The 24,199-nt window shown below is 34.0% G+C and overlaps 1 protein-coding gene across 1 annotated transcript; it reads right to left on the minus strand.

Annotated features, from left to right (window-relative positions):
- Positions 1 to 5,515: 5,515 nt before the first annotated feature.
- Positions 5,516 to 24,082, minus strand: LOC133188447 (large ribosomal subunit protein eL27). Its single transcript, XM_061323882.1, has 5 exons — positions 24,044 to 24,082; positions 23,429 to 23,511; positions 16,417 to 16,586; positions 11,252 to 11,362; positions 5,516 to 5,653 (listed from the first exon to the last, which is right to left on the minus strand). Exons 2-5 carry the CDS (start codon positions 23,507 to 23,509, stop codon positions 5,605 to 5,607), a joined length of 411 nt encoding a protein of 136 aa, XP_061179866.1. The 5' UTR covers positions 23,510 to 23,511; positions 24,044 to 24,082; the 3' UTR covers positions 5,516 to 5,604.
- Positions 24,083 to 24,199: the final 117 nt, after the last annotated feature.

The raw sequence follows: 24,199 nt of genomic DNA on the forward strand, positions 1-24,199 counted from the left end.
AACTATTAAGATAAGTGGACTAAAATATTTCAAATTTGCAAGCTATTTCAACGTAATTTATAATAAAATCTAAACATTTCCCTATGTGCGTAACTTTGTAAGGTCTGTCCACAAAATCGTGGACATTTAATATTTGTTTAAACCATAAATGTTTCGTACACATGATTCCTGCAGATAGCACGCCAAGTACGCCCATCTTAGTAAATGTTTTGAACAATTTAGAATCTACACTACCTCCTGAGGCTTCCACATAAGTTTCAGCTTTTCTGGGCCAGTGGTTCTTGATGAGAATTTTTTTTTATTAATGCCACCCTATTTTTGTCTTTTCTTGATTATCTCCCCTTGGAAAGGGATCTGGCCCTTCATTTTAAAGACCCAATTTTTTTTTTTTACCGTACGGTTACCTGAGGAGGGGGAATGGTCTTGGTAGTACTGGTGTTATTTACCTGGAGAGCCCCAATACTCAAGATGTCAAAAATCCCTATACACGTTTGCATTACACAGGAAGTCCGGCTTTTGGTAATCGGTATCAACAAAAACGCGTTTTGCGCATAAATTTGAGTGAAAATATCTAAAATTAAATTATGTACTTAAATATAAAATTTGTAGACTTAACGATTTCGTCAATATCTTTTGAAGAAAGAAATTTCAAAAGAATTATCTTTTTTTTTAAACTGTAAAAAAAAATTACGGTTGAAAACTACAAAGCAATCATATCAATATTTTAATCGTCCATAAACGAAATTATTATCAAATATTAGTGTGAATATTGGAATAAAAAGATTCAACTTATTGTGTTGACATTTACCACGATCGGAATATTATAACTTTACTTTTCTGGCCGACAGCGGGGACCAAATATTCACCATTTCCAAGGTTCTGTGTTTTGTTTACAGATTTGGATATCAAGGGAATCTTTCGTAATGCATGACGTTAGATACAAGCTTAGTACTTTTTTTATGATAGTGTAAATATTTTTTCTCATTTATTCCATTGCATTTTGTTATAATTTTCAATTGTGGGGGAGGGGGTCGATTGCTTCCAATTACGGAGAACTGAGTTTCTGTGTACCCTAGTGCAAGGTCGACAGGGGAATTATTAGATAGAACGTTCTATCGTTAAAATGATATTGTCCTACGGACCCGGTTTAACGATAGAATTCGTTCCGTGTATTGGCAATGTTGCAAAATAAACTCGGGCGATAACTCGAACTCTGTGCATTTTCTGTGAACAATCCAGAAAGTTCCGAATGTCAACATGGCGTTAAATTTGAAGCGAGGAAAAAACGTTGAGAAAATGAGTTGAATTTTCGTATTTATATGGATTACTTTTTAGGTTAAAAGGGATATACAATCTCAAAAAGGTTTGTTATGATTAATTTGGTAGTCATTCTTTTGTATTCTTCAAAATCATTTCGGAGTGGATCAACTCCGATTTGCTACATTGCAAGTATATGGGACGTATTCTAACTGTGGTGAGGGCCTGCCCCGAGACACAGTTAGATTATTCTAACTAGGGAATTATGGACATTCTTAAAATCCAGGAACAGGTTGAATAGGTGGCTCGGAAGAATTATCGGTCTGTGATGCTATAGGAACTTCTTCCCTCTCCGGACCCCCGTCATTGAAGGACGAGAGGACTTGAATAGCCCCTATTTTTCCCCGAAAAGTTCTACAGTTATCTTGGACGTCATATCGCTAACAAGTACAAAACAGCAGTGTAGATTGAAAAAAAAATCACGAAGTCATTGTTTAATTATCTACTCTCAATTATTTTTGAAAAATAAAATTACCAACCAATATAACAGCGACATGATTTTTTTTTAACCAGAGTGTATACAGAGACCATTCACATGGTACATTAAAGTGTTTGACGCTTGACCAGGTAATTGATTTCAAAACATGCAAACTCAGAATATCAGGTATCCACGAAGCTGGCCTGTCAATCAAATCAAAAGCCATTGTTTTTTTAATGACTGACAGGCGGTATATTATTGATCTTGAATTAGGTAGATTTTGGGGGCGTTAACATAAAATTGGGTGTTTAACAATTTTAATTTCCCTATAAAGTTAAAAATGTGAAAAATTTACAGATGGACGGACGGACGATAGGTAATCAGAAAAGCTCACTTGAGTTTTCAGTCAGGTGAGCTAAGAAGTGCATTGGTTATGATTTCCGTGAAGATCCCTGGCATAAAAAGGCCAAAAAAAAAAAAAAACAAACAACAAAAAAAACAAAAACAAAAAAAAAAAACAAAAACAAAAAACAAAAAAAAACAAGAAGTCTGTGAGCGAATACTCACTACCCCGCTCTGATGTGAATATAATACGGTTACCCTCTCATGTTGACATCGAATTCATACAAAAATGAAATCCCACCATTTGGCATGCCTAAACAAAGATTGTGCTAAAATTTCAAGCATCTTGCTGAGTAGTTGCTGAGAAATCTGTGACGGAAATGTGGTACAGACAGACGCATGGATAAGCAGGAAGTTGACGTCAGATTTAAACAAAAAAAAAATCCCACCATATGGCATGCCTAAACAAAGAATGTGCTAAAAGTTCAAGCATCTGTGATGAGTACATGTAGTTGCTGAGAAAACTGAAAAAAATTGTTATGGACAGACGCACGGATAAACAGGAAGTTGATATCTAATTCGTATAAAAATAAACCCCACCATTTAGCAAGCCTAAACAAAGATTGTGCTAAAATTTCAAGCATCTACGCTGAGTAGGTGCTGAGAAATATGTGAAGGAAATTTGGTATGGACAGACACACGGATAAACAGGAAGTTGACATCGGACTCGAACAAAAATGAATCCGACTATATGGCATGCCTCAACAAAGATTCTATACTTATAAATTAATACATTTTGCAAATAAAGTCCGAAACTCCTGCACCAGAATTCTTACTTACTCTTCTAAGAATACACATGATACAAGATGATGTCCGTAAACTATATTTAGATTTCACTTGCATTGTAAGTATCGTACATTAAATTAAAAGTCTACTTTTATTTTCTATAAACAGCCATGAAATAGCAAAAACGTGAGTACGGTGGCATTTCCGGTTGGCGGATCTAAGTTACTGGCTATTTTTAATGAAACTGACAACATGCAATCGTTTATTTATTTCATTAAACGTCATTACTGTATAATTCAATCAAAACTTGATTTAAATGATATAAAAGAAATAAGTTGTGATAACCGATTAAAAAGGAAAATGTGCAAATTATTTCCGTCATTCACCGATCGTAATATTGACGGAAGCTTCTAGAACATCATGTAGCATCGAGCCCGATGTTAAAAAGAAAATAGCTGCTTTAACAAAAAAAAAAAAGCTTTTGTGTGAATGGTCATTGAAATAATGGTAAATCATTGATAACACTGTAAGTTGTAAATATATTTATATATCGAAAGACTATTACTTATATTTAGTAGGTTTTCCTGATAAATTTATCGGTAAAATTTGTATATATTCCTCACTGAGAGCATCGTGGCAACGAACCCGAAGTACAATTTGTACTTTGTAATAAACTTGCTTACATGAAAAGAGAAAATTAATGAATAAGGCATTGTTCAAATACAATTATGCTGTTAAATTTTGTGCTTTAATCAATACATTTCAGTTTTTTCTGAATATAGTCTTTTGTGTCAAATACTCGGCCTATTCCATTGGCGGATCCAGGAATCTTGAAAGGGGGGGGGGCAGTTTGATGATTTATTAAATTTTATGTATATTTTGGACACAAAACGGGAGGGGGTCTGCCCCCTCTAAATCCGCCAGTGTACTCATAAGGCGTTATATAAAAGCTAATTTTTACACAGGTACTTGGGTCTTGGATTATAGATATGTATGTACCTTATTGATATGTAAAAAAAAAAAAAAAATGAGGTAAGGTACAGTTTTTACATATCAATAAGGTACATACATATTTATAAACCAAGAACCAAGTACCTGTTACAAAAAAAAAAAATCAATTTCTCAGCAAAATGTGCATTTCTTGACGGAAATGAAATAAGAGCATCTGAAGTACAATATCCATAACACAATATATACAATATCCATACATGTAACATAGTATATAACAGGTTTCACAATAAACGTCAATACGTTCTATTTCCACTATGGAAGAGTTATACTTCTTAGTGAGCTCTTTTGTGAAAAAGTCGGTAAATGTACAAATCTCGCGGGATTTCAGGGACAAACGTAACGTAAACATGTAAACAGTATGTTGAATGTCGATGAACAAATCCTAAGAAAATGCAAATGAAATATTTTATTGTTGTGGACTTTATATACATCAAGAGTAGGAATGACAACGATATCAATTTATATCTATATTGTTGATCGTATGTATCTATTTATCGTATGCTACATCTAAATACAATATACATGCCTCGGAAAAGTCGTATTTTTTATTAATGGATGATAAATTTAGGGTTCTCGCTCTCTTACATATGTCTTTTAGTTCTTCCATTCTTTAATTGGAATGACAAATACATTTAACATTAAAAATCGGATTGAGATTGGCATGTTTTGTATTATCCGCAACGCCATGCTGTCCCTGTCAGACGACCAAACACGCCTCTAATTTTGAAGAGTTCACTAATGGAAATATAACGTATTAATGAAATTATTTAAGTTTTACAAAGGTGGGGGTGGAGACGTACTTCTACTTCATGCTGGATTTTGAACAAAGTATTTCTTCCTGCTATAAGCCTGTAGACTGTCAGTAAAAACTATGTATATTATGTATATGTATAAATGTATACACAATATATATATTATTGGATTTTTTCTGTCGGTAGTGGTATAAATTCAATTCCCCGCGCTTGCGCGGGATTTCATCTAGTGTGCTAAAATTTCAAGCATCTGCGCTGAGTAGTTGCCGAGAAAACTGCGACCAAAATTTGTTATGTATGGTACGGACAGACACACGGATTAACAAGAAGTTGACATCGGATTTGAACAAAAATGAATCCCATCATATGGCATGGCTAAACAAATATTGTGCTAAAATTTCAAACATCTGTGATGAGTAGTTGTTGAGAAAACTGCGACGAAAATTTGTTACGGACAGAGACACGGACAGACAGACAGATAGACACACAAGGGTAAAACAGTATACACCCCTCTCTTTCGGAGCGGGGGTATAATTAATAAATGAAATTCTTGACATATTAACATTTCTTCGGGCTAGTTAAGTCATTAGATAATCTGCTTGAAGACTGTGTAAAATATGAAAGCCTATCTTCTCTCATTCTTAAACTATTACCAATATTAAAAATTTTGAAAAGTACAGCATGTACAGGTTAAACTTTAAGGCTAAGGTCATGAGGTCAAACACCATAGTAAATTCATCAGGTCTAGTCACAGTTCCAGTGACAGACTAATGGGATTTAATGTCCCTCACTTTGGTCAAAGCGGGGATTAAAATTTACATCTGAGTAATTAAACTCTTTTATAAAAACCAAGAGCTGGATCTTTCATCTGATATGGGAAACTGTTGAATATTTTATATCTTACAATTTACTGACCTTTTAAATCATTAACAATATGAACAACTTTTAATTACTTTTTTAACATAATTTATTGTCAACTTAGAACCGTAATTTCTGGAAAAACCATTTGTTTTTGCCTGTCTTGTACCTGAAAAAAAGAAAAAAAAAACATCTCAATTTACAAGTAACAGCTGTTTATTTAGACCAGCCAGTTTTACACAAAGTCGTATATAGTGAGCATACTTAAAGAACACTTGTAAGAACCAAGTAATGAAAAATGAACTGGATAGGGGGGGGGGGGGGTGATCAAAAAATTCGCGAACTATCTCTTTATTTACAGATTCACAATTCAGATCAGAATGAAATTTGGCACAGGTATATTCATAAACATGTTCTATAAATAGCAGGTGTTAGGTAATGTTTTGCTCCATGTTAACGACGTCACAATGTGAAAATGACTTCAATATGTAGATGACCTGTGACAAAAAATTTAAATTACTCAATCGTACTCGAGCAAAAACGGCTGTAAAGTTTAACATAAATCTTTGCAGTAGCATATAATTTGTGCAAGGTTTATGAAGACAAAGGACTTACCAGAAGCTCAATCATTAACTGGATTGATTGTTTTAGTGAAAGAAGGGAGATGGTTTAAAATGATGTTTGTTCTGATGCCCAGTGAAAATGAGCTGGGAAAGAGATGTGTCCCTAGTTGAGCAATTTATTATGGAAGATCAAGTTACAGTTAGAAAAGTAGTTGAATATCTTAAATTTTATTATAATAAAATAATTTTTAAATCCCTAAAATATCATTTACTATAGACTTAATACATATCAGAAATGATATTAAAGAGAAGATGCCCATACTTGATTCACATTGGATAAACGACACACTTGAGAGAGTGGAGCGAGTTGTGTTGGTCACCATGCTCATTCTGGGAAAAGATAACTAATCCACCCATCCTATTGCCGAGATTTGGCCATTTGTGACAAATGCACTATTATAGATTTATAGCTATGAAAAATAGTAAGAAATGGTAAGAAATATGACTCAGAAAAATCTTTTAGCTGCTGTGAACAGTACGCCATGAGCATGTCACGTGACCATGTTTCACACATGGGCAACAAGGTGGCAGATGTGCATTTTAACCGGAGGGGACTACTTAAATAATAAAACACTGAAACCGAATTTTATTTTTTTATGGAAATAATTCAATTTGTTCAGGAAGTCAGGGCTCAACATTAACTTTTTTCCCTACTTGGCCATTCAACTTCACCTGTCCGAAAATTTTTCAATAAAGATCTGATACTGTCAAATTGAAAAGTGAAAACTAAAATAAAGTCCATTACACATGACATGTGCTTGATTTATTTGTAATGTTATTGATAAATACAACAAACACATAAAACGAAATTTTATCTGACAACAAGTGAACCTGTCAACATCAAACAGAATCCAAACTTTGTTAAGTTCGTAAGTTCCATGCCTTTTCAGTAGTATGCAATTAGTGAACTTCGATCCCGATCGAATGTGAATCGAAGTCCGGTTTTTATGTACAGCTTCCGTCTTGAAACTACCGATTAACTTTCAACAGTCATTCTTTTTATTATTTAGAGACTCCTTTACATTAAAATGCACTTGTCCAAGCGGACAAGTGCCCAGCAATATTCACTTGTCCGTAATTTTTTTCACTGGTACCGGACATGCGGACAAGCGTTAATGTCGAGCCCTAGCAAAGGTGCTTGAGGACAGGACCCCCCCCCCCTCCCCCGATATAGACCTCCGGGCCTTTTCGACTTTTTTCTCATAAATTATCTTTCAATGACATATTTGTGATATAATTTATAGCAACAATTCGAAAAATTACCTAAAACAAACATTTTATAAAATCTACCCTACCCTATATATATAAATCAACAAGGTTGCCAACTTCGTCAAAGCTTATTCAACGGAAGTAATGAGGAGAGGACTATTACCCATCTACTCCATACAACCAAATATGAGTGCAAGGTATAAACACTGGACACATTCTTGTTTTTGTACGAATTTTTAATGAAGGAAATATTTTTTTTTAACATTTTCTAGATTTTACACGAAATATCTAGAGAAAAGAAGGTATTTAAATAAATTGCATTTTTAAAAGGGGCATAACTCTCAAAACGAAACCTGCAAATCAGCAGGATGTTGAAAAATAATTAGAAACATTTCATTTACATTAGTGGTTTAGAACTCTGTGCTTCCATTACATTTGAAATATATTTTTAAAGTGTATCTCAAGCAAATTTCTTCAAATGCTTATTTCAAAACAGTGTTTCAGACTTTCTGCAGAACTGTGTATTAGGGTAGAAAGTCGTATCCTCATCACTTCCGTTGAATAAGCTTTAATCACTTTAAAAACGCTAACATTCTTATGGAAAATTGGCCGAAACGACTGTTGAAGTGCCTAAACATTTATGAGAGTTGGTGGTTAATGAAAAGAATATTTAACCTACGACATGAGTTGTTGATTTTAGGGCTATGTGTAGGTTTATGAGACAATTCAACAAATATTCCTCGGCAGTGCCTCTCGGTTTGCAGACGAAGTTGGCAACCTTGTTAATTTTTATATATAGGGTAGGGTAGTAACCTTTATAAAATGTTTGTTAAAGTCAATTTTCCGAATGGATGATATAGAGATTATATCACAGATGGGTCATCAATATATAATTTATGAGAAAAAAGTCGAACAGGCCTGGAGGTCTATGTCGGGGGGGGGGGGGGGTCCTGTCCTCAAGTACCTGTGAGCCCTAGAAGTAATTCAATTAGTTCAAGAACTTTTGATCACCCTTCGTAACATACCAGTATACAACGGATAAACCAAAGTGAAATAGGTGCAATAATCAGAGGTGCTTGTGAACTAGATTCCCCTCCTTCCCCTTATTACATATAATTATCCTGAACCCAGGGATTTTTCATTTTTGAATTCAAATATAATTATTCTACTAGTATACATGAAACATAAAACTTGTCATTAATGTCTTTGATTAAAGACTCTCTATCCTAAGAAAAGAAACTTATGAGATTGAAAGCTGTTGAAAATAATAAAGGGCATTTTGATCAGTTATTTATTTCCTTTCTCAACGTACATGTACCTGGTCTGACAAAACATTGTCCGATGCGACAGAATATTTGACTTTGTTAGACCAAATGTCTGACAATGTTTTCAAAATTTCTACCACTCTGCTAGAAAATGGGTTAATCTATCTTTAAACAAATTATATATTTAACACGCTCGTAAGATCCTCTATTTTCTCTACTGGTATCACAGAACAATAGGCCCATGGGCCACGATGCTCTCCTGTGTAACTTTGGCCCTGCTGTTCTTTACCAGATTTGAATAATTTAGAATCTACACTACCTCAGGAGGCTTCCACACAAGTCTCAGCTTTTCTGGCCCAGTACTTTTTGGGAAGAATATTTTTAAAGATTTTTCTTATATATTTCAATGTAAAACTTTGATTTTTTATTTTTGCCCCACCCTACCCCTGTGGGGCATGATTTGAACAATTTAGAATCTACACTACCTCTACAAGCCTCCACATAAGTTTTAACTTTTCTGGCCCAGTTTGTTTGTTTATTGTTTAACATCCCTCTCAAGAAATTTTCACTCATATGGAGATGCCATCACTTGCCGGTGGAAAGCTGCAAAATTTTGACCTAAACTCTCAGGGCCATTGAGCAGTGAGAGATCTTTTTTGTGCCAGCACCAACTGCGACATGGGACCTCTGTTTATACAGTCTCATCTAAAGGACTGGTCTCCATGTCCCACAGTGGGATTCGACATGGGACCTCGGTTTATATAGTCTCATCTGAAGAACTGGTCTCTATGTCCCACAGTGGGATTTGAACCCACGACATAAGGATCAACTCCTTATTCTGCGACTCTAGAGCGAACGCTCTGAGCACTGCACCACGTGGGCGTCTTCTGGCCCAGTGGTTCTTGAGAAGATTTTTTAATGACCCAACCCTTTCTTTGCATTTTCTTGATCATCTCCCCTTGCCTTGGAAGGGGATCTGGCCCTTCATTTAAACAATTTAAACTCCTTTTAACCCAAGAATGCTTTGTACCAAATTTAGTTAGAATTGGACCAGTGGTTCTTGAGACGAAGTTGAAAATGTGAAAAGTTTACAGATGGACAGACAACGGGTGATCAGAGAAAACTCACTTGAGCTTTCAGCTCCTGTGAGCTATAAACACAAAAGTAAAAAAAAATGATTCTTGAAATTCACTTCCAGTGGCAACAGGAAGTGCCAACAGCATAATCAGATATTACAGAGATTGCCTTAATGAATGTTGTCTTTAAGTAATGCAAAGTCCCACACTAAACTAATAATCTTGTATTGTGCATCCCTAGATGTAACATTTATGTAATTTTGGTCTTATAGGGCTTGCAGTTATTTGGAAATGCACATACCTAAAACCAAGATTCCACTGACAGTGAAGAAGTACTTGAAATTGCTAGAAATTGACACACTTAAAAAAATAAGCTACTTGGACATGTTGTAAACCAGTTCCAGTAATGAGTTACCATTCTTTACATCAAACACTAGTGGAAGTTGAAAGGCCTACATTGAGATCTTTAGTCGTTCTTGAGATTATCTAGACAAAATTTCATTTTAAAATTAGAAAATGGTCCAAAACTCAATACCGGATATCATTTAAGGATCTTGCTCCCTGATAAAATAACTTCAGCCTATGACATGCTTTTCCTATGAATTTCATCCCAATCCACCCAATAGACTCTGAGAAATTTTGTGCACAAAATAAGAAATTCAAAAAAATAAGAAGAATAACTAGAAAGTCTGCTATTGCAGGCAATATCGTAAGTCACCCCGAACTGATCCCTAATCTGAAGGATTGATGCTCAAAAAGTGTGTATTTGTAGGTAAAGACACCCCCAAACATGCTCCAAGTTGCAACTAAAACCATTTCTGCAATTGCAACAAAAAATTAATTTTGCGACTAGAAATTAAAACTAACCTGCATTTTCATGACTGAGATAAAAACACACTTTCAGCTCAGGTAAGCTAATAAAAAACATTGAACTTAGTCTAATGGACTCGGGCAGTTTGGTTCTTGGGTAGGACAAAATGCATGTTGCCCTCAAATGCAGTCAATAAATTTATCTACTGTTGACTGGTTTTATTTAAGTAATTATATAGAGCATAATGGTGACAACAAGTCACAAAAATTCCATGTGAAAATTATTAAACCACAGATGATTTGATGGGGTTGAAACATCCTGAGATTATATCTTCTGCCAGACAAAATGAATGAATGAGCCTCAGTGTGAAAGATATGAACAGGAAACAAAACAATTAAATGACAAATAGAAACACTGATAGATATCCTGATGGACAGGAAATATCATATTATAATACAACCCATCTCAAGACAGTTTTATAAAAATGCTACAAATTTACAAAATGTCAAAGTAGAAATAATGGATGTGATGGATTGATAGCACTATCTCAGTGACAATGAAGCTGCAGGTTTTCAAGATGAACAAGGCTTGGTCAAATGAACATTTTAAGCAAATTCTCAAAGACCTAATTTTAATTACACTTTTGCTTCCAAGGTGATTTCCCTATACTAAACTTGCAAAGTTCTTGTGAATAAAATTTGTTTTCCATTACATGAGATGGTGGTGATGCTTTCTTGGAAAAACTTGTGCAATGTTTTGTAATGGGAAATATATTTTACTGACCTTTCTTCAAATTTTGCTTTGACATCCCTCCTTGCTTTGCGTTTCAGAGCTGGGTCTCTGAAAGCATCTTTGTTGACTGCAGATTTGTCGAGGTTAACATCCACAGAATATCTGGAATAGATTTTATCAGCTTAAATCAGAAAGATCATGTTCATCCAGTATTTTTTTTTCCTTATATAACTAGTACCACTAAACAGTACCATTTCCAACGCCAAAAAATGTTAATTTCCCAATTTTGAGACTAAAAATTCCAAATTTAACTGTCAAGGAACAGACTACGATGATATTGTAATTTTTTTATATGAAACATTTTATGAGTTAACTCAAAGTTTTACTTCCTCTTAAATCGAATGTAGAGATGAGTGGTAATATGGCAGGAGGCGTGCTCTTGACTGTGTAGTCACGCAATTTTTGACAACTTGAAAGCTTGACATGAAAACAAAGAACATTTATATGTCAAACATTGTATATTTGTTGATTATTCTTTGCAGGTAGTGAAGTTAGATTAAATGCAGAATAAATTTCATTTGTTGACATGACAGAAAATTCCCCTTTGTTATATTTTAACGCTATTTTCCCAATTGAATCAGTACCGGTCCCATTTCCAATAGGTAGAAAAAAAATCGCTGTCATCATCAAAAGAATTATGACAGGATTGCAATCTTACATCTAAATTATATGTCATATTGATACCACACGCCTGGTGCTAAACTAGAGGCTTAATTCCTTTCCACAGTGCTATTTAGTGTATAGGATAGCATTATATTAATACTGCATGCAGTTGAGGATAACACTGAAAATTTCACCCCAAGAAAACCATTGTCAACAGAGGCGCAGCCGAGGTTGACAATGGTTTTCGATGAGTGAAATGCAGTATATGTAGTATTTATTATGTTATACTAAATTTTTTATACACAGAAAGGTGAAGCGTGCACACATAGATTCTGTGCAGTCACTATTTTTTTTTTTTCAATTTCACCCTTCAACCAATGTTGACTGTTGCTAAGTTCTATTGCACTGGAGGGCGTTGTTTCATCATCATTCAGAGCGTAACAATGTTTTTTAACAAATGTTTCTCAAGGAATACAAGAGGCCCAAGGGCCTTGAATCGCTCTTCTGATAAACTGTACAACCTATCACTTCTATTTGAAGCCTCTACGTATCCTGTTTATTTAGATAAAGCCTTGAAATTCCAAATGGACAGTCATCATGACCTACATTTTAGATGAAACACTTTGAGAACCCAAGGTGATTCTAAGCCAATTAGTACCTGAGAGTAGGTCGTGGTAGCCTACTTATCAGTTTTCATTCTCTGAGGACCCAAAATGCATCAACTAACTAAGTTTGATGATTCTAAGCCAAATAGTACCTGAAATATTTCTATAAAGCCATAAAATTTCAGAAGTAGGTCATGTTGACTTAATTTTCAGTTAGCATACTCCGAGGACCCAAGATGCAACAACTGACAAAGTTTGATTATTCTAAGCCAATTAATACCTAAAATATTTAATTATAACCATAAAATTTCAAAAGTAGGTCACGGTGACCTACTTTTCAGTTGACATACTTTGAGGACCCAAGATGCATCAACTGACAAAGGTTGATGATTCTAAGCCAATTACTACTTGAAAGAAAAAATTAATCAGGTCACAGTGACCTACCTTTCAGTTGACATACTCCAAGCACCCAACAAAGTTTGATGACTCTAAGCAAATTAGTACCCGAAAATATTAAAATACACCCATAAAATTCCAGAAGTAGGTCAGAGTGACCTACATTTAAGCCAACATACTCTGAGGACCAAAGATGCATCAACTGACAAACTATGATGATTCTAAGCCAATTAGTACCCAAAAATATTTCATTATAGCCATATAAATTGAAAAGTAGGTCACGGTGACCTACTTTTCAGTAGATGTACTCCGAGGACCCAAGATGCATCAACTGACAAATTTTGATGATTCTAAGCCAAATAGTACCCAAAAATATTTAAATACAGCCATAAAATTTCAAAAGTAGGTCACGGTGACCTATTTTTCAGTTGTTGTACTCCGAAAACCCAAGATGCATCAACTGACAAAAGAATGGGTAGACTTAACTGGCCAGAAAAAATGCCGTAAATTAAAGTTTCGTAAAATGTTTATTTCTTTCCATCATATAAATCCCCGATATCTTAACCGTGTATTCATGGTACAGATGTGAATTTAAAACCCTCTTTTCAAGTAAACTAGATAAATATCGAAGGCATGGTGTCTTGCCTGCAAGATTTCTTGAATATCAATAGATAATCAGGGTCACGCATTTTTCATCGGCTGAATACATAGTCAGCGCATGTTTGTCGGCTGTTCTTAAGAAAACTGTAGTTGTATATTGAACAAAATAATGTCATATTAAAAGGAGAATAGCCGACAAACGTGCGCTCACACTTAATTTAACAAAAATCATGTTCAAAACGAACTTCTTGTTTCCATTGTTATGACTGAGTTAACCTTGATTTGACTTCGATTGACCTGTTAAATATTACAATTCATCACGTGATGTCCACCTGCGAGTGTACTCGTGAAAACAGTTACATTGTGTTCTTCAACCTGACCTCGTTCTAAATCACGTCTTTGAGCGTGTTTGGTTGCCGTTTTCAGAATTTAGCAAATTAAATGTTGTTTTAATTTTGCGTGTCCACACATTTTTAAAAAAAATTTCATATTGACATCGCTGTAATATGCCATACACATATTCTAATTTCTAGAGAGAGAGAGGGAGAGAGAGATGTCAACAATTATGCTGATCGATAGCCCCGCCTTCTATTAATATTGATTACGTGACCTAAAAACCACTCCGGGTACATGCCAAATTCCGGAAGATGACACTAATGTATTGTTGCTTCAATTTTGATTCATGGCAACAGGGCATTTCTTTTGTACAAATTTTCTACCTAATATAACCATGTATACGTAACTCTTTCTATTGCTTGTAATATGTTTTGGATTCACTTCATTTACAACTTTGTAGAGTAGTCGCAAAAAGATCCAAAATAGGGCGTTAAGTCCACCCATTCTTTGATGATTCTAAGCCAATTAGTACCTGAAATATTTAATTAAAGCCATAAATTTTCAAAAGTACATAAAGGAAACCAAATTTACAGTGGACTTACTCCGAAGACCCAAGATGCATCAACTGACAAGTTTGATGATTCTAAGCCAATTAGTACCTGAAATATTTAATTATAGTCATATAAATTGAAAAGTAGGTCACAGTACCTACTTTTCAGTCGACCTACTCCGAGGTAGGGATGGGTATGGGCAAAAATTTCGTATCGTGATATATCACGATTTTTTTCCACAAATATCACGATAAATCATGATATTTTTACACACAATTTTTACTACAATTTCAAATGAATTTCCAAAATATTTCTTAAAAATATGCTATAAAAACATAACTTTACTTTTTAAATTTTTATTAATTTAATATAAAGCTTGTTTGGATGCCGTTGTTTAACTGTTTTCAACATTTTTTTTACACATCCTGTAATTGTCATTCCATAGTTTGAACAAATAAATGAAAAATTTCCGGAATTTATAGTTATGTACCAAATACCGGTATTTTAGTCTCCGTATCACGATACGTATCACGCAATAAAAAATCCCGATATACAGGTATACCGATAAAATCGCACATCCCTACTCCGAGGACCCAAGATACATCTGACAAATGATTCTAAGTACCGTTCACGGTAGCTCAGTCGGTAGAGCGCTCGCTCCATGATCGGGAAGGTCGTGAGTTTGAATCTCGGCCGTGACAGGTCTAAGTCGATAAAAAATGGGTAGCAACTGTTCCTTCGCCATGCGCTCGGCACTTTGAAGTGAAAGTTGCGGGTCCTTCGGATGAGACCTTAGAAACCGAGGTCCCGTGTCATGGCAGGCATTGGCACGATAAAAGATCCCTCACTGCTCAATGGCCCTGAGTGCCGAGTAAAGGTCAAAATTTGAAGCCCTTCACCGGTATATGGTGACGTCTCTATATGAGTGAAAAATTCTCGAATGGGATGTAAAACAACATACAATCAATCAATGATTCTAAGCCAAATAGTACCCAAAATATTTAAATATAGCCATAGAATTTCAAACGCAGGTCACGGTGACCTACTTTTCAGTTGACGTTTTATGAGGACCTAAGATGCATCAACTTACAAAGTTTTATGATCATAGGCCTTAAAATGTCCAAAATATGCCTTTAAAACACTTTGAAATCAAATGCCTGCAAAGTTCAAAAAGTAGGTCACTGTGACCTACTTTTTAATAAATATGTTTTATAGCCCCAAGATGCATCATCTTACAAGATTTAATGATTCTAAACCTCTCAGTAGTTGAATTAATGACCTTATATGTTTTGAAAAAGATTAGCCATTAAATTCAAAAAGTGGGTCAAGGTGACCTACTTTTTAGTTGACATACTCCCGAGGACCCAAGATGCATCAACTGACAAAGTTTAATGATTATAGGCCTTAAATTGTTCAAAATATGCCTCTAAATCATTTTGAAAAAGAATGGCCGCAAAATTTTAAAAGTAGGTCACCGTGACCTACTTTTGAGTCAAGGATATGAGGTCATTAGATGCATCATCTTACAAGATTTGATGATCCTAGTCCTTATAGTAAGCAAAATACCTAGTCCTTATAGTAAGCAAAATAACATTTTTATAAAATGTAATTTTTGGTTAACTTTGAAGTGACCTTGATACCACGCCCTTTGCCCCAGAGCGATTCCCTGTGCAAAATTTAATCTACAACATATCCTCATCCTTTTATGTAAGTTTGATGATAATCTGCCCAGTGGTTATTGAGAAGATTTTTTAGCAACCAGTTCTTTTGGTTTTATTTACCTAATTATCTTCGCTTGTTTACGGGTCACAACTCTAGTTATAGTACAAATGGGAGCTCTTGGGCCAAGGATACCCTGTGACAAATTTGACAATAATTGGCCAAGGGGTTCTTGAGTTATAGCCCAAATTCTAAAAAGTTTATGCACACCGCACAAATGGCCATAGCATTAAGCTCCTTGAGCCTTTGGCTCAGAAGGACTAAAAATTCAAGTTATTTACATGAAAGTATAATATTACAGGATAAATATCTTCCAATGTAAAGTCTGTAATAGTTATGGACATACCGAGTGGGCATCAGATGGTTATAGTTATATACTCTCAGGAAAGCCTTCAGTTTAGACCTGTCCTTCATCTTCTTCTTGCCCATCTTTCTAGTCACTTTTCGTGGGTAACGGTCAATTCCTGCTACAAGAGCATGTCCATATGGTTTGTCTTGTGTGCCGTCATCGTGGTTCTGCAATTTTAAACAAGACTAGAAAACTGGGACTAGTCAGCAAAGGACCAGGCAGAGCGTTTTGCATTTAATGGTGGGATTAAAGGTTGGAATACAAAATCTCAACCCAAGAAAAACTCTAAAATGAAACTATAACAAGAAATGTTTGTGAAACATATAAGCCCCTCCCTCCCCCTTCCAACTGTGGCAATATTAAAATGGAACAACTCTAAATTTAGAATGTCTGATATGATAGTGAAAGCCAGGGTTCTCCCTAGGATTTGCTAACTCGAGTCCCAAGACTCAAGGTTTCTGAGAAGGTTGAGTCCCAGCTAAATTTGATGCATCCCAAAAAAATTATATTGAGTCCCAATTGAATTATTGCAGTATCTTTCCACCTAAACATCAATAAAAATCTTTATTCTAACAGACTCTAATTATTTGATCTAAGATTCAAATATGTATAGATAATGATAATGCATCCAAGCTATATTCTTAAATACATGTATAACTAATTGCCATCAAAATTAACACATGTTTATAAAGCTAAAATAAACAGCTGCATAATCAAGTACTCTACAGTTGACCATATACAATCACAGGTTCCATGTGCATTGAGGCGTAACTAATCCTGTCGTCTGCACTGGGTGAAATTCAGGAGACAATCAAGCAACTTTGTGTATACAAGCAGTAATTATGGTCTCAAAATAAAACACAAGATTCAAAAGTGTTACCAAAAAAAAAAAAAAGAAAGAAAAGAAAAAGCTACCACGTGTTGTTTGCAATTATTGCAGTTTGGAATAATAATTGCGAAATATCTTTTAATCAGTCATATCCCTATTTAAATATAGAAATAGATACAACAAAAGATGCTTCTTGGATAAACTTATTCACTGAATATTATATACAATAAGGTTTTGATTTAATATGTTTTGGACAAATCCTGACATCTAAAATCTTGGAATTTCGAAGACACTCGAATTTTCTTGCTATCAAGGATGTGTCCACTCTTGAGTCCACGGACGCATCATTTTTAAGAACCTTGCTTCCTAAATAAATTTGCTACATCCAGTATGCAGATTCTTGTATTAATGAGAACTCTGTGAAAGTAATTGGTCATCTATTAGTAGGGACAAAGTGAAATATTATACCCATAAGCGGAAAACATGCCACGTTTCTCTCTGAATTATTTTTTGATTTGTTTCTTGTTTGCTACACTGAGTAATGAACTTAAACATTGTTTTCAGAAATATTTTTAAAAATTCAGTTATTGGGCTCATACAAAACTATAAAAAAAACCTGTACCACATCCCCATGTACATTACATCCAATGAACCCTAACTCCGTCATCAGGGCCCTCTACAATATGTCAACGTATTAATTAGAAATTTTTTTTCCAGTTTAGTTTTTTCTCCCTTCATCTTAAACTTTTAAGCATGGAAAATTAGTTTTGAAGATTTAAAATAGTATTAAATTGTATTTTAGGAAAAGTATCAACAGAAAAAATAACATTAATATAACATATTTTACATGTAATAACGTCATCTTCAACGTGTAGCGTATTAGGGCAAATTGAAATGAAAAATAAAATATTTTTAGCCGTATTCAATATGGTATGTCATATTAATCCTTTGGTAAAGACCTTCATAAATATGACTGACATGTAAAAATGAGCATGTTGTTGGAGCTAAGTATCGATGGAGTAGCACATAAAGGAAAAAGTGCTGACTGATTTCACATAAAATATGATAGATACAATAGATCACGTGTAATTGTTATTTATTTTTGGCACATTCTTGAACTTGACTGTAATAATTTGATTGTAGATTTTCAGCATGTAAAAAATGATGTCACAATCACATTCGTTTACAAACAGCTGAGTGTTTCCCGTAAGTGACGGATTTAAGGTAGTGACGGAGTTGGGGGGTTTGGCGATATACTAAATTAATTTGATCTTTCTCAGATCTCAATATCATTAGGCAGCGATTTTTTTCTACCCATTGGGAAAGGGTCCAGTATCGGTTCAATTTGGACAAATAGCATCAAAGTAGAAATCAAAGGCCTGAAGGCCTGAGAGGTGCATCACATTGAAGATAGAAAACTCAAAAAAAAAATTCTCAGAAAAATTCAACTTACATGTTGAGGGAAAATAAGGAATAAAAATAAAAATTAAAATATCGTTTCTTTGAGGTTAAAAAATGTTTTGAGTCTTGGCATTTTGAGCCAGTCGGTCGGGAGAGGTCAAACAAACATTTGTTTTAAAGATAGACTGATATATAAATTATAATTCATTGATGTTTAAATTAATTTAAATGCATGCATGATTTTAATTATGCTTTTATTTTTATTCTTTCATTATTATCATAGTAGGAAGATGAAATAATGAATGAGAATTTAGAAAGGAATGATTATTGAATAATTCTATATAATATCATATCTGATTTAATTTTTTTTTTTAGTTTCTTTCATTATGTGCACTTTTTTTTATATCAATACTTTGTCTTAGACTAGTTTTCTCAATCAAAACGGCATAATACGTAAACCAAAGTGGGATACATGAAATGTTCATATAAATATAAATACGGGACTAAAAAAACAATCGGGCGTGGTATACGGCATACTATGAAACCCATCAATGGTGGCCGATTTCCTCCGATATTTTCGATAAAATTTGCTCTATAAAACCTTGACGTAAGGATTGAACTCAAAATGTCTATGTTTATAAGGTATTGGTAATCCTATAAATTGAAATCCACAGTCACTGCAGTTTTTTAATGGCCCCGTTCCCAATGCAAAAAAGGTACCTTTTTTCCCAAAAGAAAGGTGTAAATTTCCCAATTTTCTATAGCAAAATATTTTTTTAAAACATCAAAATCGATTAAATCGCCAAAAAACAAACACAAGTGAAACTAGAAATATGTCCATAGGACATGAATGCCCCGCTGAGGGTATATTAGTAATGCAACATTTTAACACAAATTGAGAAAAGTGAGGTCAAAGTCAAAAGAAAGATCAAGGTGAAAAAAATTGACGCAGTTGAATAGCTTACATCAGTATGTATCAGCATATGAAGTTTGACACTAATTTAAGAAAAGTGAGGTCAAGGTCAAAGGAAAGGTCAAGGTCAAAAACTGGTGTGCAGTTGAAAAGGTTACATCAGTATGTATTAGCATATGAAGTTTGATAAAAATATTATGAATGGTTTCTTTAAAACTGACCTAAACACTAATTTAAGAAAAGTGAGGTCAAGGTCAAAAGAAAGGTCAAGGTAAAAAAATGTTGATGCAGTTGAATAGCTTACATCAGTATGTACAGTATCAACATATGAAGTTTGACACTAATTTAAGAAAAGTGAGGTCAAGGTCAAAAGAAAGGTCAAGGTCAAAAAATGTTCATGCAGTTGAATAACTCTCATCAGTATGTATCAGCATATGAAGTTTGATAACACTATCTTGAATGGTATCTTTAAAACTGAGCTAAAAACTTATTTAAGAAAAGTGAGGCCAAAAAAAATAATAGTCTTGTTTCCTGCTACCCGACCTACCCTATTTTTTTGCACCCGACCCTAAAGTTTTTTTTTTTAGTTTTGGGAAAAAAAATCGGGAATTTGAGGAATTTCATGTTCCAAAACTTAAAAATATATATTCAAGTGGTATTTCATGAATTTGTATGTTTTAGATATGGACTTTCATAAAATAACACTTGAGTTGTGCATCAAAAGACATGAAATTTAAATTTAAAAGATAATATTGACCTACGACATGTTTAATTTGGTTTTGTATTAGTTCATATCCAAAAAATACCATTGGAAAAAAATAAAATAAAAAAATAAAATAATTTTCCTACCTACCTACCCTATTTTTTTCAGGCTGGTAGCAGGAAACAGGACTATTATTTTTTTTGGCCTGACGTTAAGGTCAAAGGAAAGGTCAAGGTAAAAAATGTTGATGCAGTTGAATAGCTCTCATCAGTATGTATCAGCATATGAAGTTTGTTAAAAATATCTTGAATGGTTTCATTAAAACTGAGCTAAACACTAGTTTAAGAAAAGTGAGGTCAAGGTCAAAGGAAAGGTCAAGGTAAAAAAATGTTGATGCAGTTGCATAGCTCTCATCGATATCTATCAGCATATGAAGTTTGATAAAAATATCTTGGATAGTTTCTTTGAAACTGAGCTTTGAACAGAGCTAAACGCAAAGTGTGACGGAAGGACAGAAGGACGGAAGACGGACATGACAAACACTATATGCCCCGGCCACATTCATGGTGGGGCATAACAAACTATTTCTATGTACGACTGTATTATTTCATGCCATATATTCGTAAATTGGTTCAGAGAACCAGGTTATTGTTACTATGGATTGAGGTAACAATGAGCCATAATGCAAAGTATTATGTCAAGAAAATTGACAAGAAAACATCATCTAGGTGCCAAAAAATAGACATTTTATTTAAACAACTGTAAACTGTGCCTAGCACCACGCCCACCAGTCAGTCTCGTGCTGAATCTGAAAGCCATGATGACCATGTGATCGAGGAAATTCGGGAGGATGTGACTAGCAACTGTCACTCAGAAAGACAACCATAAGAACTACGCACGCTAACTCTGGATTCCCGCCTAAATTTTACACCCATTTAATTCAATATTAATGGCAATTTGGCCATAAAATCTTTGTTGAATGCAAAGAAGGGTTCAATGGTAAATGATTAATAATTTTAATACCAGTGTTAAATAGTTACTCTTAATTCTAGCTCTTTAAAAGGGGTTAGATGATGTTTTTCAGTGAAATCAGGCTTCAAAGCATCAGCATATTTTAAAATATTCTTGGATATGGATAAATGTTTTTCATATCTTTTCTTATGTTTTATGCATATAAAATCAAGCATATGTAATTGATAAAATACAATGTTTAAGTTGTAAACCCATTTGAAATTGGTGAAAAAATGATAATTTTTGTCGTTTTTTGTCTGTAAATATATGTTTCCCCTGTGAAACACAAAAAGCTTTGGAATGAATTTGTGAAATAACAATCCATATTACCTGTAAAAAGGAATTTTTGTTTCATGGGGGGGGGGGGGGGGGGGAAGATGTTTTAAAAATATTTTCTGTTCTCCGTTGATTTCTATAGTGAAAAACACAAGTTTTACCAAAATTATACAGTTATCTCTCTTTGTTTTCCTAAATAAGTAATATTTTATGAAAATTCATATAAATATCTACAAAAATATGAAAAATCATTCAAATATGTTAACTTTTGAAAATTGACTTGGAGGTAGGCAGGAGAACAATACTCTTGTTCGCAGTTCTTTCAACACTCAAAGTTAGTAATGAGCAAAGCCAATGTACTTCCATAAATAACCTACCCATGTTTGTTTTGTTTAACAGTTTATTCAAAACCATAATTAAATTGATGACAAAATTAAGGGTTTTTTTTTTAATGTTGGTTTTCCTAATTTTCGCAAAATGACGGTAATTTTCCTAATTTGAACAGTCCCAGCCCCATTCCCAAAAAGTGGTGTAAGAGCCCTGGTTCCTATTGTTTGTGTTGTTTTATAAAATAAAATTATTGTATATTTTTCACAGATATTCCTTCAAGCAATGTCGCCTTACAAGGCCTATTATTTACAGTACGAGCTGTTGTGATGCAAATAGATCTTACTCCACGTGTTTATTGTTGTTTTCTCTCTCTCTCTTTTTTGTTTGTTTGTTTCTTTTTTGTTTTCTTTCTTGCTTTCAACGTATAAACAACATATACCTCGGTATATGTGAGAGTTTATGTTATTTGATATTTAAAAAAGACAATGAATATCACCAACTTGTCAATATACATTTGCACTATTTTCAATAGCGTATTTAGAATCAACGAGTCCTTTGTCGACGCAGTAATTGAAAGAAAGAATTGGGGGTCGTCAGCAATGAGGCTACATCGCTTATAGCGATGTGCCTCAAAAAGGAGAAATTTCAGTCATTTTAAACAAATGAAACATATTTTGCATTTATTCCAACCTCATTACCTATTACTCTGTGTTTTAAAGAATAAACAACAAGTATTTATCGTTTTTCATATCAATGTCCCTTGTTTTCACATTTTCATGCTTTCAATTTGTCAAAATGTATGACATTACGCTGTCTACACCATAGGTCCCGTTATTACGACTAATCTCTACTTTCCATTTAAGCAGTAGTGAAACAATTAGTCAACTTGTACAATGTTTCATTTAAAAAGAAATACAATGTCATTGTAGTTTGTTGTAGGCAGTTGAATTGTTAATTTTTAGTCTCAAAATTGGGAAAAATTAACATTTTTTGGCATTGGGAATGGTACCGTTTATCGGTACCAGTTATACAAGGAAAAAAAAATGCTGTTAGGGGTAATTTACTTCTTAGGACTACAAGTGTACCAAATTTAATGTCTGTAAAGCAAAGGATTCCCAATAAATTGAGTGGTCAGTATCTTCCTTAGTCTATGACCCTTGATCATGTGACCTCATAAGCATTATGGGTCATCTACTCTTCAAGGGGAACCATTGTACCAAGATTGCAGATGACTGTAAGCAGAGGATTCTTAGGATATCGAACTTTCAATATATTCCTATGTCTAATCTAATCTAGTTTGACCCTGGTCATCTGAGGATTTTGTAAAAATTACAAGGCTAAAAACGAGTCTTTAGACCTATTTAAAGCATCGACATATAGTCATAAATTATGGTAAACAGATTTCCTACCTAACTTTAAAAACATGAAGAAAATCCCATTATACATTTATGTTTTTTTTTTTACTGAAAAGAGGAACAATTCCCCTTCAGCATAACAGTATATAAGGGAAGTGTGCCCAATCTCTTAAATGTAACTAATGACTCACCTTGACAATAACTGCCTTTCTCCCAGCAAATCGTCCACTCAATACAAGCACAACTTTGCCTGGTTTCATAAACTTGCCCATGGCTAAAAAAAATTTTGCTTATTATCTTTGTGTTTCTGTACCATAAACTTTATAATATAAACTATCTTATTTAATATTATTTAGACACATAGGGATCTAATTTTTTTTTTTAAATTGCACAGTCATTTAATAGAAGGGCATATTAGCAATAATTATTCCAGAAAAACATAGCGACAGGTGATAATCTGAACAAATTCGAAACTTTTAAACATTTTCATCCGAGAAGAAAATTCAAACATAATGATTAACAGAATAGTACAAAAATATCAGAAAAGTACTTAGTAGGTGAGTAGGAGAATTCTATGCCCCTCATTTTATTTTACTCTTACTCATCATGCTCATTTTGTAAACATTTAGCTTTCAACGTGGTGACTAACATCGCTAACTCTTTTTGATTACTTTGGTGAACAAAATCGTTGAAACAAATAAATAGTTTTAAGATGTAACAAATTTATCCATGTGTATTTTTTTTATTTTTCATTCCCCGTATACACCGATGGCGACGGATTTTATTCCCTAGCAGTTTCAAAATACCTGAAACCGATGGACGACAAATAAGTAAAAGAAAGAACATATATACGCAGATGCACAATATCCGGACTTAGTTACAAATTTTCTATAACATATCAGGTTGACTGTAACAAAAATTCGATGACTAATATGACATGATAAATGTATTATTCAGTTAAA

Source organism: Saccostrea echinata, unplaced genomic scaffold (assembly GCF_033153115.1).
Source record: "Saccostrea echinata isolate AGI-Se365-2 ecotype Australia unplaced genomic scaffold, CSIRO_AGI_Sech_v1 ptg000016l, whole genome shotgun sequence".
In the NCBI taxonomy this organism is placed as follows: Eukaryota; Metazoa; Mollusca; class Bivalvia; order Ostreida; family Ostreidae; genus Saccostrea; species Saccostrea echinata.

What these genes read in the sequence shown, in the direction of transcription:
- LOC133188447 (XM_061323882.1), bottom strand. Translation starts at nt 23,509, where the DNA reads ATGGGCAAGTTTATGAAACCAGGCAAAGTTGTGCTTGTATTGAGTGGA. An exon ending in AACCATCTGATGCCCACTCG is followed by an intron (nt 11,363 to 16,416) that starts GTATGTCCATAA and finishes AATCTATTCCAG; the next exon opens with ATATTCTGTGGATGTTAACC. An exon ending in AAAGCAAAATTTGAAGAAAG is followed by an intron (nt 5,654 to 11,251) that starts GTCAGTAAAATA and finishes TCTTTTTTTCAG; the next exon opens with GTACAAGACAGGCAAAAACA.